We start from the raw sequence: 18,764 nt of genomic DNA, 5'->3' as shown, positions 1-18,764 counted from the left end.
AGGTGAGTGTGAGAGGGGTATTAGTTATCCTCGTAATGATTTTAGGAAAACCTTAATTAAGCCACTTTATAAGAAAGGTGATAAAAGTGAGTGTGGTAATTATCGAGGCATTAGTCTGGTCTCTGTAGGTAGCAAATTGCTTAGTAATATGATACTTTTTAGACTGAGAGATGCCGTAGACAAAGTTTTAAGAGAAGAGCAGTGCGGTTTTAGAAAAGGTAGAGGATGTGTTGACCAAATTTTCACTCTTAGGTTAATAATTGAGAAGTGCCTAAGTTTTCAAACACCTTTGGTCCTCAGTTTTATAGATTATGAGCAAGCGTTCGATTCTGTTGATAGAGGAGCTTTAGTAAAGGTTTTATCCTTGTATGGTATACCAGACAAATACATTAAATTGATTAGTGCTATGTACGAGAATAACACTGTTGCGGCTAAGGTAGGAAATGAGGTTAGCAGCTGGTTTTGTATTAAATCCGGAGTTAAGCAGGATTGTGTTCTATCCCCCTTTATATGGATTATTTTGATGGACTTTGTTTTAAGGAGCACAGGAAAAGCAATGTGAGACCACGGAATCAAATGGGAAGGAAAAAGTCTCCTGGACTTGGATTTTGCTGATGATTTTAGCATCCTAGATGAAAGTGTGAGCAAAATGAATGAAGTCTTAAAGGTTTTGCGAGCTCAGGGTGCTAGAATAGGTTTGAAAATTAATGTTAGGAAGACTAAGTCACTAAGGCTAGGAATAAGGGAAGATGAAAAGGTGACGTTGGGTAATGAAAAGATTGATCAGGTGGGCAGGTTCACTTACCTTGGTAGTATTATTAGTGAAGATGGTGGGAGCAGTGAAGATGTTAAAAATAGAATAGCCAAGGCTCAGGGTGTTTTTTCACAGTTAAAAAATGTCTGGAAGAATGGGAAGATAAGTCTGCAAACCAAGATTAGAATATTAGAAGCTACAGTGATGACAGGGTCAAATATGGCTCTGAAGCGTGGACGCTCCGAAAAGCGGATGAAGATTTGCTAGATGTTTTCCAAAAAAATTGCTTAAGGATTGTTCTGGGTACCCGGCTGACTGACCGTATTTCAAACAATAGGCTATACGAAAAATGTGGTTCAATACCGCTTTCTAGGTCTATAATGAAAGAAAGGTTGAGGTGGTTAGGGCATGTTGTTCGGATGAAGGATGAAAGATTGCTGAAGATTGTTCTTTTCGGCCAACCATCTAGGGCTAAACGGAAAGCAGGCCGTCCCCGTCTGGGTTGGGAGGACGTCATAAAGAAAGATTTAAAGGAAATGGGAACTTCATGGGCGGGTGTAAAAAGGGAGGCTTTGAATCGATGGGGGTGGAGGAGGAGCGTGCGTAGCTGTGTTGGCCTCAGGCGGCTTGGTGCTGCGATGAGTTGTTAGTAGTAGTAGTAGTAGAATCACTTTCGCTTTTTGAATTTCAATCGAATGAGCCCTTTTTGAAGTTTCTACGACAAAGCTTTCTATAAAAAAAAACTTATATGCCCCCAGGCCATAACTTACAACCCTTGCCCTGAGGACTACCGGGGGGAGTGTCCTCCTCAAAAATATAATTTATAGGCGGAAATCAACTACGTAGAACAAAATAGCTATCTCAAAATTTTGATTGGATGTGTTTGGGGAAATAGTGCGCTTGGAAGGGATGTTAGTTACCTTCCAATCACTTTAGACCCTTAAAAAGGTACTAGAACTCTTGATTTCCAATCGAATGAGCCCCCTTTGAAGTTTTTACGACGACTTTCCATAAAAAGTGCCTCTGAGAAAAAATAACAATAATAAATAATAAAACATTGGAGCCGCATGGCATTTACTATAGGCAACGCCATAGCGTTGCATCTGATAAGACTATGTCAATATAAAACGGGCAGAAATTGACTAAAAAAACTTTTTCCACAAAATAGGTTTTTCAAGAAAAAGTAAAGAACTCCATTAAACCAAAAATGAACAAAAATAGAATCAATAATCTACCAAGCATACAACTAACACAAATCAGTATCAATAAACAAATGAAACCCAAAACAAACATAAATTAAAATAAATAACAGAGTCAAGCTAAAAATAAGCAGGAACTAATGTGAGTAGAGGCCAAAGACTCTAAACTTTTTATAAGCCAAGATAACGTTTGTACTTTACTAAAAAAAAATCTTTTAAATGTTTTCATTTTATAACTTTAAGGAATCAAAAATTAAGATTTTAAGGAATAAGAATCAGCATATGTATATTAAACTGACAGTCCACATTTTTTTCAGTAAATTTATTTGAATTTTGTTCAATAAAGTACAAGTTATATTCTGGCTTTTAGAAAGCATGAATCGCAACTTCTGCAACCACAAATATACTAATTGTATTTATGCGCTCTTTCAAGATAGTTCCTTCTTTGTCTCACTGCTCTTGTAAAAATCTTATGGCTGATGTGACAGATTTCTTGTAAAAAAATCTCACGACAGTGCTTACTACCGATTCATGGGGAATATCTATGAAATTCAGAAAGAATTGGAAGCAATTAGTGATTTCCAATTTAAATTCATTATCTACGATCTATCTGAGAATCCTACCATACCTCACGACGTATACCCCACTAGTATGCAAATTAAATGAATGAGAAAAACAAAAAATCGCGAAGAAAGGAAGAAAACGAGGACAATTAACAGCCAGTGAAAAAATCGAAAAATTATGCAAATATTTCGGTCAAGACCTCCGCTTGACCGTCCTCAGTGCAGAATAAAACTGATAAAAATATAAAAACTAAACCTTAAAATAAAAACACCAAACTAAAATTGGACGACCCTTTCCTAGCAACGGTGAAAGGGTAACTGAATAAAAAACACAAGTCTAAATGGCATTTCAGAATTTCATTTTGCGTAAAGCACTTTTAAAGGTTGATCGCTTTCCAGTTTGATTGTTATCGGAGACTCTATTCGATTCCACAATATAACTTTGTGGATCATGTAAAAACGATCAGAATTAATAATTTTGTCATAAATGGGACTTAGAAAAATTCCTCCAGTGTCTCTATTGAGAGCTACCTTTTCGTGAATGTGCTTTTTTATTTCAACTGCCTCCCTGAAAACTTGCGTGAGATCTTTAACGGGGGCACCGATAGAGGCCTCGTCAAACAAACCCTCCCAGTAGGCTTAGTTCCTATTTCCTTTAAATCTTTCTTTATGAAATCCTCCCACCCAAGACGAGGACGACCTGCTTTCCGTGTAGTTCTAGATGGTAGGCTGAAAAGAACAATCTTCGGCAACCTGTCATCCTTCATCCGCAGAACGTGCCCTAGCCATATCAACCTTTCTCTTATTATAGCCCTAGAATGCGGAATTAACCACATTTTCCGTACAGCCTACTGTTTGAAATACGGTCAGTCAGCCAGGTGCCCAGAATAATCCGTAAGCAATTTCTCTGGAAAACATCTAGCAAATCTTCATCTTCTTTTCGGAGCGCCCATGCTACAGGACTATATTTGACCACTGTGAACACTGTAGCTTCCAGTATTCTAATCTTGGTTTGCAGACTTATCTTCCTATTCTTCCAAACTTTTTTTTTAACTGTGAAAAAACACCCTGAGCCGTGGCTACTCTACTTTTAACATTTTAACTTCTCCCACTGTCTTCACTAATAATACTACTACTAAGGTAAGTGAAGCTGCCCACCTAATCAATCTTTTCGTTACCCAACGTCACCTTTTCATCTTCACTTATTCGTAGCCTTAGTGACATAGTTTTCTTAATATTAATTTTCAAACCTATTCTAGCAACCTGAATTCGCAAACCTCTAAATATTCATTCATTTTGCTCACACTTCCTTCTAGGATGCTTAAATCATCAGCATAATCTAACTCCATGAGAATTTTTCCTCCCTATTTGATTCTATGGTCTCCCATTGCCTTTCCTGTGCTCCTCAAGACAAAGTCAATCAAAATGACTCACATAAAGGGGGGATTGAACATAACCCTGCTTATTCCTGATTTAATACAAAACCAGCTGCTAACCTCATTTCCTACCTTAACCGCAGCGGTGTTGTTCTCGTATATAGTACTAATCGCTTTAATGTATTTGCCTGGTATCCCGTACAAGTGTAAGACCTTTGCTAAAGCTCTTCTATCAACAGAATTGAACGCTTGCTCATAATCTATAAAACTGAGGACCAAATGTGTTTGACAACTCAGGCACTTCTCAATTATTAACCTAAGAGTAAATTTAGTCAACACATCCTCTACCTTTTCTAAAATCGCACTGTTCTTCTCTTAAAACTTTGTCTACAGCATCTCTCAGTCTAAAAAGTATCATAGTACTAAGTAATTAGCTACCTATAGAGACCAGACTAATGCCGCGATACCACCTGAAATTTGTAAATACTGGCAAAAGCAGAAAGAATTTCTCAATTCCAATGGTGTATCCAGAAAAGTTTAGAAGGAAGTAACGAGAAGCGATACGCTTGTATTGAATTGCTAGCAGCGAGAAAGAGGCAGAAGCAATAGCTAATAGCATAAAATCAAATTCTACAGCTTTAGTTAGAATTCAAAATCAAAATTCCTTGTTGTGGCTTAATTTGTCCCTGAGGATATTATAAGCGAGGAAATTCAGTTTCCTATGGAAGGGATCCACGAAGCGAAACGCTACAGTACTAAAAACTCAGTGAAGCTGACATCTGAGACAAAGACAGTCTTGCAAAAGCACTGAAATAAGGCATTTATGTCGATTATTGCCATATCAAGGTTGAAAAATATGTTGCCGCATCTCTGAGGTGTTTTAAACTCCCAAAGTTCAACCATTTGCAATGAGACTGTTCTAATAATGCGAAGTGTTTTTGATGCGCTGGTGATCACGAAAATTCTAATTTAGAGAATTATTGTTGTATACAACATAATTTTGATATTATGGCCGTTGAAAGACTATTAAGGCCCTTTTAAAGTAGTCTACTATTTTCGCAGGCTATTTATGGAATTTTCTGCTCCTAAAATCTCTTTGTTATGGGGATTTTTGTGTGCGTCTTCGGTAAAGCACTAGTTTTAAAATATTGTAGGTATTTGAAAGTTTACTTGATCTAACTTCGTGTCGCTATCTTTTATAATACAGGAAGAAAACATTTTGGGTTGTTCTAAAATTCAAATTTACTTCTGTAAGAAAATATTTTGTGTTTTTTTAATTAATTTGAGTAAAAAAAATCCCTCTTTCCTTTTTTGAGCCTATCGTGTTCAATCTCTGCATATGAAACTGACAATAGCTATGATAGGGAAGCTACAAATTTGAAATTTAGAAACGTTTAGCTATGAAATTGGTAAAATGAAGTTTCCCAAGCTTTCTCTTAATGGTGCATTTCTCATTGTCTTAAACCTGCATAATTTCTTTTCTTTATAATGGTAGTTTAATAGCTAGGGTAAAATTCTACTTTTGGCTATCTTGGAAAGGGGTTAGGTTGGGAAAATGAAAACTTCAGGGATAGGTCTACAGGCTAAAGTATGTCCCAGGAAGGTATTTTGAAGTACCTACCTCCACTCCTTCCTCTAGATGGTCCTGAAATTTGCCTACTAACAACTCACCACAGCACCAAGCTGCCTGAGGCCAACACAGCTATGCACATGGGCATAGCAAGGGGGACAGCTGCTCCCCTAGACCTTCAAATTTACATTAGATATGGCTGAAAAAGCAGATGGTTTGGAAAAAGTAGTTGATAAAACTCCATCACACTATCAACTGCCCCCCCTAGACAATATGCTGCCTATGCCCATGGCTATGCATGCTCCTCCATCCCAATATATTCAAAGCTTCCCTTTTTACACCATCCCAGGAAGTTCCCATTTTCTTAAATTTTTCTTTAGGCTATGACATCCTCCTTTCATAGACAAGGACAACCTGCAGTCAATATTTACCAAATCATATTATTGAGTTAGGAATGAAGTGAATGCACCATATGATGCCTTTTTTATGCTGATTACGAATATAACAATCATTTCTATCATAAATGAATTTTAGCCCCCCCCCCATATATGCCAATTCAGGGTATATATTTCTACATTAGGGGGGGGGTAAACTTTAAACTTACCTCCCACTTACATCAGAAATAAAATTTACCCCCCCCTAATGTAGAAATATATACTCTGAATTGGCATATATTCATTTCCAATATAAATGATTGTTATATTTGTAATCAGCATAAAAAAGGGATTGAATGGTGTATTCACTTTATTTGAAACTCAATAATATGATTTGGTAAATATTGACCCAACCTGCTTTCTGTTTAGCCCTAGGTGGTTGAACAAAATGGACAATCTCTGGCAATCTGTCAGCCTTTATCAGCACAATGTACCCTACCCCTCTCAACCTTTCTCTCATTATAGTACTAGAAAGAAGAATTGAACCACATTTTTTGTACAGCCTACTGTGTGAAATATGGTCAGTCAGCCAGGTACATAGAGCAATCCATAGGCAATTTCTCTAGAAAACATCTAGCAAATTTTCATCCACTTTTCAGAATGCCCAAGCTTCAGAGACATATTTGACTACTGTCATCACTGTAGCTTCTAATATTCTAATCTTATTTTGCAGACTTATCTTCCTATTCTTCCAATTTTTTTAACTATGAAAAAAAAACCACCCTGAGCCTTGGCTATTCTAATTTTAACATCTTCACTGCTCCCACTGTCTTTACTAATAATGCTATCAAGGTAAGTGAAGCTGCCCACATGATCAATCTTTTTGTTGCTCAATGTCAATTTTCATCTTCAACTATTCCTAGCCTTAGTGACTTAGTCTTCTTAAAGTTAATTTTCAAACCTATTCTAGCACCCTGAACTTGCAAAACCTGTAAAAGCACTAATCACTTTAATGTATTTGTCTGGTACACCATTCTATCAACAGAATTGAATACTTGCTCATAATGTATAAAACTGAGGACCAAAGGTCTTTGACAACTCAGGCACTTATAAATTATTGACCTAAGAGGGAAAATTTGGTTCACACATCCTCTACCTTTTTTGACACTGCACTGTTCTTCTCTTAAAACTTTGTCTACAGCATCTCTCAGACTAAAAAGTATCATATTACTGAGTAATTTGCAAAATACAGAGACCAGACTAATGCCTCGATAATTACCACACTCCCTCTTATCACCTTTCTTATACTGTGGTTTAATCAAGGTTTTTCTAAAATCGCTAGGCACATCCTGTTCTTCAAAAATCATATCCATATTCTTCAGCCGTTTGTTTCTAACCTCAGAGCCACCATATTTAAGAAACTCATTTACAACACTATCAGCTAATTCTTCTCACAAGACAAATCTTCCTTCACATCCAAGGTATCACAAACTTTTTCACTTTCTCTATATGTTTTGCTGGAACTCTATCTTGGTTTAGCACATTCTCAAAATCTTCTGCCCATCTCTCTTTAACTCTTTTTTGTTATCACTAATTATGGCCCCATTCTTGTCTTTAACTGGGACAAGTCTGGATTGGCTACTCCTTCTCAATTTATTAACATGCCAGTTCAATATTTTGCTATTATGTTTTCTAGCTGCATCCTCCAGATCCTTGGCAATCTTATCCATGGCCTCCACTTCACACCTTGTTAGGTCATATTTTAATGCTTTCTCAATTTCCTTTTCATTCCTTTTGTTTTCATATGATGTATCACTCAGATAATTCTTATACAAACCCCTTTTCCTCTCTATTAAACGTAAGGCTTTTCACTAACATTCCTAGCTACAGTCCTAGCTTTCTTCCCTAAGGCGCCATCAGCAACTTCACAGATTGTTTTTCTGAAATTATTCCAGCCATCTTCCGCATTGTCAAATTTTAAACTCAAGTTTAATATTCAACTGTTCCTGAGAAGTTTTTCTCAAATTCTAATCCTGGAGTCTACCAACATCATAACTTCCTGGGAGGTAGTTACCCTTCCAAAATTTCAGCTTTAAATTAACCCTAGACACTACTAAATGGTGATCTTTACTTTTAACATCAAAAACAGCACTCCTTTATTGATCTTTTATTGATCCTGTCAGTCTTTGGTTTACTATAACATAATCAATAAGGTTTGCTGTCTTACCATCATGTGAATACCATGTTAACTTATGGGTCATTTTATGACCAAACACTATTGGTTATAACTAGATTGTTATACCTACAAAATTGCAAAAGTCTGTTTGCCATTACTGTTTTCTTTTCCTACTCCAAATTCACCTAGGCTAGGATACCATCTATGCCTATTTCTACCAACCTGGGCATTAAATTCTCCTAGTGACAACATCATATTTCTACCTGGGACCCCTTCTATTTGCTCCTGTAACTGTAAGTAAAATTCATCTGAGTTCACTAGTATCTCCTGTCAGTCAGTTCTACAGGGGCATATACTACCATAACTCATACCCTGGACTTTCTAGTCATAAAATGAGCAATCAGTATTCTATTATTAATACCTTCCCAGCCTAAATAAGACTTAGCAGCTTCTTTATTCATCATGAGCCCTACTCCCTGTCTATCTACCCTCTCCTTCCTGCCTGAGTAAATAAATTCTATATCACCTTATTTTGTGCTTCCTATCTCTGTGATATGAGTTTCTGAAACTCCTATTAGGTCCAGTTTGAATTGTCTGAATTTGTTAGTCAAAATGTCAATGCAATAATCATTTTTTAACATTGTAACATTCCAAGTTCCAATTTTCATGATCTTTAAATCATTGAAATTATTTCGGCTTCAGGAAAAGCAATGATCCCAGATACCAGTGCAGGACAGGGATCACATATCTTATCAAGTTTACACCAAAGTGCTGAAGCTGGCTTAGAACTGGACAGCAAGAAGTCCCTGGGACCTCTAATATAAATGGAGGCTTTGTGCAATCCTGGGTCCAACTTGGTCACAACATGGTTTTCAGCACTTGGCAATGCTCTTCTATGAACAAGAGTTGAAATCCTGCATAGACAGTCTCAAGCCTATTACCTCCAACTCATTATATATTCATGCCTACAATTGTTTTTCTTTTTTACTGTTTTTTCCATCAATTTCTGTGTTTATGATGGGTGTACAAATAAATTATTATTATTATTATTATGCTACTATGGGGAGGCAGCCCATAGTACATAAATTAGCTAGGAAGAGGTTTTTCAGCCCAAAAATGCCCATCAAAACAGACCAAGCCCAGAAGAATTATCCATTAATCTGAATCATATGCAAATGCTGTGCTGTTTACTAGGCTATAATTTCCTCAAGGGGTGCCTCTCCTCAAGTGGAAATAGAGTTGACTGCAAGGTACCCAGTCTTTCCGGTACCCTGAAAAGGTTGAGGCAGCCCTTTGCAGAGGCTGTTGTCCATAGATCTGGATCTTACACCCTGTCACAGTTGTCCTCCTATAGAGGATCCTCCCACAATGGTGTTTTGCATCACAATGCAATCTAACCCATTATTGGGAGAAGGTTTGTAACTCATGGGATATGTGGACAAGCCAGGGGGCCATGTTGAGTGTACATTTGAGGGGCCTTCTTCCTCCTCCACCTGTATTTATGCCCCTGGGCAAGGGTGTCCCAGTTTCATTATGGACCCCCAGGGACAAGGTCCCTCTTGGTCTGTGCCTCCTATGGAGGTACCCTACATATCTGTAGGCTGTTCCCCTATCGTCACCTGGGAACACGCTGAGTGGCCTGGGGGAGGCCCCAGGGCCTCCACTTTTTGTCATCTGATTGTTGGAATATTTCAAACAAAAGAAAAGCTTTTTGCAGAAAAGTAAGAATAGTTTCAAACCATGGTAAACTTATTTCAAATAAAAATTAACAGGAATAATTTTTAGAAATGTTTTACAAAAAAAAAGCTTTTCAAAGGAAAGTAAAGAGCCTAATTAAAACTTTAAAAGATCAGAAATAAAATTACTTTATAACTCAAACCTAAAGAAAAACAAAAAACATTTATTTTAACAAACTAACAGTCACTACAGATTTGAATATAAGAGATTCTTTTAATAAATAGTGAATCAAAATCTGTTTATATTAAAAGATCTCTACAGGATAGAAGTCAGGATTACTTCAGTCCTATAGAAGACCAAGAATTATGCAAATTATCAATTCATATTATTGATTAACCCTCCTTATCTGGCTCAATTCTTATAAAGTAAAATTGCTAATATAAAACACTATTATGTGAAACTATTGCTGATTGAATATATTGACTGTATGTCCAAATTATACCCAAAGGTTAAATTACAGTCCAACATTTTAGTTGTTAATCAGAAAAACTGAAAAAAAAATAGAGATTCTAGCAACTAATTCATCTACACTTAGTACAGACATGCTAGAATTACAAAAACTAGTATCAACATCTGTCAGAATACAGAGTGGCAAAGACAGGGAGAAAACAGGCTTTAGAAAGTATGAAAAATTTTGCATTTCATTTGTTTCTACAGTTCAAAAATGAAAAGATTACCAAATTGCAATTTTCTTGAAAATTTTAAAAATGTAGATATTAGGTTTTAGCAAAAGACAGCCAGTTAGTAAAAGACATTGGAAATTTTTGTAAAAACGGATGAATGTCAGCCTTCATTCTTCATATTCAGATTCAAGCCCACAGCTGCTTTCATACTCCATGGGAAGGGTAAATTGCCAAAATGTATTTGTCCTTTAGATTTAAACAATCTTTAAAGAAACATTTATAGAAAAAAACTTTCTTTAAAGAAAAATTTATATTATCTAGTGGTTTATTCTTTTTGTAGGGTGTAAAACTTGTTGTTCCAGAATTTGACAGTTGTCATAAACACATAAAATGAACTTCCTTTTTTCTTAAAAGAATTAATGCATGTCCACTACAAAAACCCACAATAAGTGTCATTCAAAACTATAAGTGAGGTAATGAATCTAATAGGCTATGTTGTCATTATGATTTTTTCCAGCAATGTTGGCTGAGTTCCATGTCAATGAAAATAGCTTTTTGATTGCAGGATTTTGACTTTTCCTCTAACAAAAGCCCATTCAAATATGCCTAATTTGCCTTTTGAGCCTTAGAAAGCCCTTATTGTAAAAGAGCAAATAGCAATTACTACCCAATAAATTACTGATTGGTTTCTCATAAAAAAGAGGCTTTTAAGAGCTAAACACATAACCAACTCACTTACCACCCTCAGCTTGGCAAAGGTAAAATAAATTATTCACAATCTCTCGTAGCTTAACATAAGGCCATAATCTTTTGTTGCAGCTGGAGGGCAAAATTTTATGAAAACAAGCTTTCTTTCCAGATTGTCCAAAAATTTGTTTCATAGTAACTACATTATGAATTAACTTTTTGGCTTGAAAATTTGAGTAACTGATAACCGAAATCAACACTGGGTTTAAACAAAAGTCATTATGAAGTAAAATAAGGCAGTACAATTACATTAAAATAGAAGGAAATGTGGTTTTGCTTTTTAAGTAATTTGTGGATAGCCTTTTCTTTTTGTGTGTCTTTCACCTTTGTAGTGTTGTTTTTCTATTAAGTGTTGTTATATGTTTTTTTTGTCACCTAGAGTACTTCCCAGCATGGAACTGTGTAGGGGATGATGCTGTACTCTATGTCTTTGTGTTTTTTAAGCTATCGAATTAATTTGATTAGCAATGACTATGGGACTCAGTTAATATCTTTGATTTTGCTTTCTATTCCCTCTTAACATATCTAGTCAAAATGTGTTATTGCATTATTCACTAAAGCATATTATACATAGCTGCAGCTATTATGCAGAGCTCTTTAGCAATGATGGCGATTGGAGGAGGGGGTATTTTCCCCCTCCCCCCCCCCTCTTGCTGAAATTTGAAAAATAAGATTTTTGGGTATTTTCAATTTGTCTTGTATATTTTTTTAGTGTTTGCATTGAACAAATTGAAGAAACAACAAAATCTCCATTCTGTAGATTTTGAAACATTGATTTTACCCCCCTCCCTAATTTTTGTGAATTGAAGCCATTGCTCTCCAGTCTTCAAAATCGAGTAATGCATTTTGATTTTATTTTGAATCTTTTTTAGAAATTAAAAAACACATGGAGCAAAAAAAAGGATGATAAAATTTTTAAATATTATATGAACCAAACAAGATAGGAGGAAGTTACTTCCACCAGTTGCTAGTACTTGCTTTGTTTGAGTGTGTGGGATGTGAATATAAGCTTTTCAGAAAGTTTGTAAAATACCTTTTAAGTTACTGAAGCCAAACAGGCTCAAACAGAATCAATTTTGAAAAGTACTGTATGTTGTTTATCTGTTACTGACTATTGTCTCAGAGAATGTGATTGCAAATCTGGGAGACCAGAATGTACTATACTACTCTTGTTAATAATTTTATTTTTAGTTCAGTATCAGCCCATCACCATATCGGCCATGTTTTCTGCTCAAGATTCAAGGGGTTACAATAATGTTAGACTGTCCTTTAGATGTTTCAGCAGGACTAAACTTTACACCATTGTATTTGATTCCACCAGAATCTGATAGTTCAACACCTTGGTGTGGTCAAGATGGAACTTATCATCATGTAAGTCGATTAATTTAGGGTTGTATCTAAGGAAGTGAAGCTGGATTAGTCTCCTCAAAGCTGCTTACTGAAGGAATTTTTAGCTATTTTATATCAAAATATACATACTCGCAAATGTTTGTTTTGGAAAATAAGTGGAAACAGAATTGTGTTTAAAGCTTGCAAAATGATAGAAATGAATGTTGTATAACTTGTATGTGATGTTTTACATAGAGGAATTGAAAAATAAGTATAAAAATGACCAAAATTAAGTAAGGTTCCAATTAAGGGTACAAAATTAAGTAAGATTCCAATCGAATGATTCCTTTTTGAAGTTTCTATGACAACGCTTTCTATAAAAAAAGAACCTTATAGACCCCCAGGGCATAATTTACAACCCGTGCCCTGAGGGCTGTGGGGGGAGTTTCATCCTCAAAAACATAATTTCCAGACTTTTTAACTACTTCAAATAAAATGGCTACTGATATCCCACAATTTTTACTGGGTGTGTTTTGGAAAAGGGCAGGTTCGAAAGGGGTGTCAGTCAACCTCCAATCACTCTTCACAATTAAACAGGGCACAAGCTCTTAAAATTTTCAATTGAATGAGCCCTTTTGGGAGTTTATACAATATCGCTTTTTATAAGAAACTTGTATGCCCTCAGGACATGACTTACAATCCTTGTCCCGAGGGCTCTGAGGGGGTTATCATCCTCAAAGACCTAATTTCTAAAATTTATGACTACGTTGAACAACATGGCTATCTAAAAATTCTGATTGGATGTGTTAGGGGAAAAGGCGGGCGTGAGAGGGCGATTAGTTGCCCTCAAATCACTTTTGAGACTATTAAAAAGGGCAGTAGCCCTTTGAATTTCAAATCGAATGAGCCCCTTTTCTAGTTTCTACGACAAAGCTTTCAATAAAAACCTTAGATATGCCCCCATGGCATAACTTACAACCCTTACCCTGAGGGATTTTGGGGGAGTGTCATCCTCTTAGATATAATTTCCGGACCTTTCAACTACTTTGAATAAAATGGCTATCTCAAAATTTTGATTGGATGTGTTTGGATAAATGGCGGGCGTGGAAGGTGTGTTTGTTGCCTTCCAATCACTTTCGACTTTAAAAAAGGGCACTAGCCATTTCAATTCCCAATCAAATGAGCCCTTTTTGAAGTTTCTACAACAACGCTTTCTATTAAAAAAAAACTTATATGCCCCCAGGGCATAACTTACATTTTAAAAGAAAAAAATGTGAATCTGCATAATGGCTTGCTTTACTTTTTTCTTTTCTTTAAAAGAAAAAAAGTTGCTTTACTTCTTTAAAATCTATCTGGCAAGTTGGACAAATGAGACATGACCATGATGATTATCAGAGGCATAATCTGACTTTAGCAAAAAAGTGCTTAGATCCACTTCAATCTTATTGGGGCATATAATTTTGGCTAAGGGGACAAAAAAAAAAATAAGTTTTTACGTACCTTCCGTATTAAAGTGTCCAAATTCACCTGAAATTGGTAGACATGTGCCTATTAATAAAGGAGACTAAAGGCATTGAATTTTGGACTATTAACCTTTACAGTTAAGGCGTTAAGTTCAATTGTTTGAGGATTTCTCATGTATCATAGAGAGTGAATTGTAAGCAAGAACCGTACAATATGCTCATCTTCAGGGGTGAGGGATAAAATAAATTTAATAATTGGTCTACTTTTTATTCATTTCTGTTAGATTTTAGGCTGGAGAATTTTTTGTTTTTGTCTAAGTGGCTACTTGAATGAGTGGCGACTAGCAGTGGTTATATGCAACGTAATGATGCAGTTTCGCATTGATTAGTAAAGTGTTTGTGTTGTAATCATTTGGTGATAGGCATAATAAAATTGTTTTTTATCACATACGCTGGGAACAAGGTCTTTGCTTGCATTTTTTTAAATAACAAGAAAAATTGGACTGGTTTTAAGCTTTAGAGCGAAGTAAATTTTTTTTAAACATAGTAAATTTTAGAAGTAACAAAATTGATTAGGTGTCCAGGAATAGAGTTGGTTTGAGCATAAACAGTGTATTTTGAGACTTTGATAAAGGAATGTTTCAACATTTTCTTTCATTGAAGAGAAAACCTCAAGTCATGCCGTTTTAAATGCTGAGGGGTCAACAACTACAGCGTTTAATTGATGGCAAGTAAACAAACCAAAGTGTTGCTCCAGAAGAAAATTTTTTCTCTATGCCCAAGCAACGTAAATCTAGTTCATTTGCGTTTATATCAATTTATCCATTCATGGCATTTAAGCTTGACCTATTTTATGACTGTATTTCTGCTCTCTTTAGATTTTAATATGACTCCACTTTTCTTTGCAAAACTTATTTTTGGGAAACGTTTGTTTTTATTTAATTGATTAGTTTTCTATCGGTATAATTTTATTTTGTGATAATTGGAGGAATCTCTATAGAGTATCCAATCAACCCTAGTTCTGTGCAATATTTTTTAAAATAATGAATGAATGAATTCATTGTATACCAGGCAAGTTTAGACAAGAAACACAGACGGAGTAAAAATAAAAGAAAATAAGAAAATGAAAGACGAAAAGACGCTTCAACAGAAACAATAATGAAAAAGAAAGGAAAACGAAACAAGACACTTACACTTAACCTAAAAAGGAGAAAAGAAAATTCACTTTACTGATGAAAACTACTGGGTTAGTATGGGCCACCACTGATGAGTTTGACGATTATTATTGAATTTACAATCTGTTTTTCTGCCGCTTTCAATGGATCCGTGATATTGTAAATCCTGATTTTTTTGCATTCCTGGTCCAAGGTGGGAGTCTGAGTAAATATTTGGCAAACCGGAAAAAAGTGCTGCGGATTTTATTTTTATCTGTTTGAGTAAATATTTTCAAAAAAGATGTACAGTATAGAATGTGAGGGATTCCAATCGCATTGTACAATGTGGCAAGGATGGATCTATTGAAACGACGTTTGGCCTTGATAAATGTCACATAAGCAGTGCAAATACGGCGTTGCATATGTGAAAGTAGAAGCTGGCGTGTATGCTTAATAGAAGTGCCGATCGAGAGTCCAAGGCAGGTTACGTGGTTAGACGGTTTGATTGGCGTGCTCTCAAGAGAGAAGCTAAGATTTTAGGTTTCATCTTTCCAATTAAACAATACAACCTCTGATTTTTCAAGATTAAATTCAAGTCAAATCCTAGCATACCCATCGGCCAGCACTCCAAAAATCACTAGAATCCATTGCAGCGTGCGACTCACATTCAGGATGTCGTCTGCGTAGCAGACCAACGACAAAATCTTATAGCCTGCAAAATACATGATAATGGGCATTGCGCTTGAGCATCCAGGACGTAATTGTTGAATAATGTAGGGATGCAGGGTTGCCACTGGTAGTACCAAAGTACTACTTTTAGTGCTTTTTGATCAAAGTATTACTTCTTGAATACTTTCTGTAAAAGCATTACTTTTTCAATACTTTTTGTCAAAAGTAGTGCTTTAGACCGAAAGAGCAATTTTACAAGCATATTAGAAATCAAAGTTATTTTGTGTCATTACCAATTGGATTTTTCGCTTTCAGTTTCGTAGGAATTTTAAAATCTTATGTAGCGGACTTCGTGATATCTTTTTGACAGCGCCTCTCGCGTAGATTTCAAATAAATTCACGAATGTAATTTTTTAGAACCGATAATTTCAATCCGAGGTAATTTTTATTTCAAATCCTTAAAAACTCCAGAAAAAGTAAAGGTAAACCTGTTGTAATGCTGCCCATGGTAAACAAAACTTATTTTTTTACTCTATATTATTCATCCAATTCAGCTGTAAAGTTGCACAGATACTAGCCTATCCAGTAGAAGCAGAACATAAACAAATCACTTCTCACTGTATATCCTGTTTTTTTATTGTTTTTTTTTAGGATCTCTGCACCCTGCAGTACATGGGTAGCTCTACTACACTACATACTAACCTCAAAAATTTTGAGAATATTGCAGTCCAGCTTCATGGGAAGAATAAATGGAGTATGCTGAGTTACATAGCATAAGAATCAATTTTTTATACATCACTGTTCAAATAGGCAGCTCTACGACAGTCTAACCAAAGTAAATGTTAAAGGTGCAAATTAGTCCCCCCTGATAAAAAACAACTTATTTCTTACTGTATATTATTCAGTGGATTAAGCTGTAAAGTTGCACAGATACTGTCGAATAGAACAAGATATAAACAAATCACAGTAAAGGTCCTGCACCAAAAGGTAGGATATTCAGTAAGAAGTGGGTTGCTTACATCCTGCTTCTACTGGGCAGTATCCTTGCAACTTTACAGCCCAATTGACTGAATTATAGGATACTGTACTAAATCGGTTGTATTTATTAGCGGTAGCTAATCTGCACCTTTACCCAAATCACTTCTTACTGTATGTCATGCTTCCAGTGGTAGGGGCTCTGCACCCTACACTACAGTGGTAACTAATCTGCACCTTCACCAAGTAAATGGTAATTGTTCGTTACAAAATTATTATAAAATGAGAAGTTAAATTACTAATAACAAATACTCTTGAATTGTATACTTACCTCCTTGCCATTATATGGCAAGCAAAGGCATTTCTAGGCAAGCGAACTGAATTGCCTTTTCTAGGGTATTGTTACCCTGGCAGAGGACTATCAAAATATCCAGTTAAATTAGTTTGTCATAAGTCAGATAGTCTGTTCAATTTTATAGTCAATTGCAAGGCTTAGACAATTCAAGCTCTGCAGTTCAAACCCACTGGGTAACAGTGCCCCTCAGGTATATGCAGTCAGGAGCAGTAACTTTAGAAGGTGTCTCATTTAGAGGAGGCAGTGCTTTTACCAATGATGAAAGCTTGGAGGCACCTTATCTGATTACAATGCCTAGGGATGCACACTGCTGCTGCACCTCCTTTAGAGCTGGCATCTCTGACTTTTTGCCACTGCTAACAACACGGCCTCCTCTAAATGAGTTGCCTTCTAAATTTAGTGCTCCTGACTGGGTATATGGCAAGTCTGCACTAGCCATTACCCAAGCAGTCTAAAGGTGGAACCACAGCATAATCAGTAGTTTTCCAATTCCTCTTTTTAGTTTTCCAATTCTTTTACTTTTGGCAACCAAATTCTAAGATGGTTGGCTAAAGCCATTTTAAGTAATAAAAACACTCGCGGAGGGGAAAAATCGCTACTGCTTGTTCTTTAGCTAAGCCAAAGGTGAATAAAGAGAGGCTGATCTGCCCTTGATGAGTAAAGGTATTCCAGTGGGAGCTGGTACCAGATCATTGGGAAGTAGTCAAATCCTATTTTAGTCATATCCCTCTTGTGGAGTAATAGTCCTCTAAGAACTGGCATCTTTGAACAAAACTTGTGATCAAGTCTTACCTTGTATTACCCTTGTCAAGTCACTACAGAGAGTAGCTATAACAGGATTATTATGGTTCCTTATTTGTAGAAATGCTGATGCAACCCCATCTACCCCTCTATAGTAAGTGGGCAATTATTGCTCACTGGCAATTATTTGCCAACCAGTATCACAAGTAAAGTAACTAGCTATTAAGTGGGTGATTACATAGTATAGTTTTCCCTCCTGAAAGGACATTTTGATGATCTCCTTGGAGGTATATTTCCTAGTATATCAGTGGATGCTTTAGCCACCAGTGGGTGCTGTGCTGTAGCCCCTTCTTTATTTATGTTTTATTTAATTGAATATTTATTATGTCTTATTTCTTTTTTTCATTTGAAACCTGTCAAAAGATCAAGGTTTTATATATTTTAGGTTATTTTTGGTTGTCAGTACCCTGTATTTGACTGGGTTTTTGTGACCAAAATGTTTTTTTTAAGTGAAAAGGGCTCCAGTTTTGTGAGGATTAGCTCCTCTAAAGGTGTTTAATGAAACCTGAAAGTATTGGTGCTGTATGCAATTTTGCTTGGTGCAAAAAACTTCACCAAAAAAAATGTTTATTTATATTTCAATGTTTCAGAAAATAGATATCAGAAAGTATCTGAAAGTTTCAGTTCCCTCAACTTCTAGTCTGAGTACTGAAGCAACTGAGCAGAGTACTGACATTATATTAGTATCAACTGAACATAATGGAGAAGTGGGTGAACAATGTGAAGAGGTTAACAGGTCTAAAGATGAGACAAATCAGTCATATGGGGAAGATAAGGACTTCTGAATCAGGTAGTGTAGCTAATCAAAGAGAATCTGTATAAGAGCAGCAACTCCGAAGAAAAGGCGCTCAAAGAATTTGGTGCCGACATCTAGTTAGTGTATGGGATACAGGCTGAAT

The 18,764-nt window shown here is 36.0% G+C and overlaps 1 protein-coding gene across 2 annotated transcripts in view; it reads left to right on the top strand.

Annotated features, from left to right (window-relative positions):
• IntS9 (integrator complex subunit 9) overlaps positions 1 to 18,764 on the top strand; it is a 118,376-nt gene that overhangs the window by 43,353 nt on the left and 56,259 nt on the right. The window contains exons 1-2 of one of the 2 annotated variants that reach the window (XM_089101049.1): positions 5,272 to 5,301; positions 12,311 to 12,490. In XM_089101049.1, coding sequence (XP_088957175.1) covers positions 5,293 to 5,301; positions 12,311 to 12,490 — 189 coding nt within the window. In that variant the 5' untranslated portion in view covers positions 5,272 to 5,292. Of the gene's footprint in view, positions 1 to 5,271; positions 5,302 to 12,310; positions 12,491 to 18,764 lie in introns of those variants that run through there. The other variant, XM_089101047.1, reaches the window with a different exon arrangement.

This window comes from Artemia sp. Qi Xiang Cuo, chromosome 15, assembly GCF_049724085.1.
Source record: "Artemia sp. Qi Xiang Cuo chromosome 15, ASM4972408v1, whole genome shotgun sequence".
Classification (NCBI taxonomy): domain Eukaryota; kingdom Metazoa; phylum Arthropoda; class Branchiopoda; order Anostraca; family Artemiidae; genus Artemia; species Artemia sp. Qi Xiang Cuo.
This window is presented reverse-complemented; position numbering and strand designations above follow the sequence as displayed.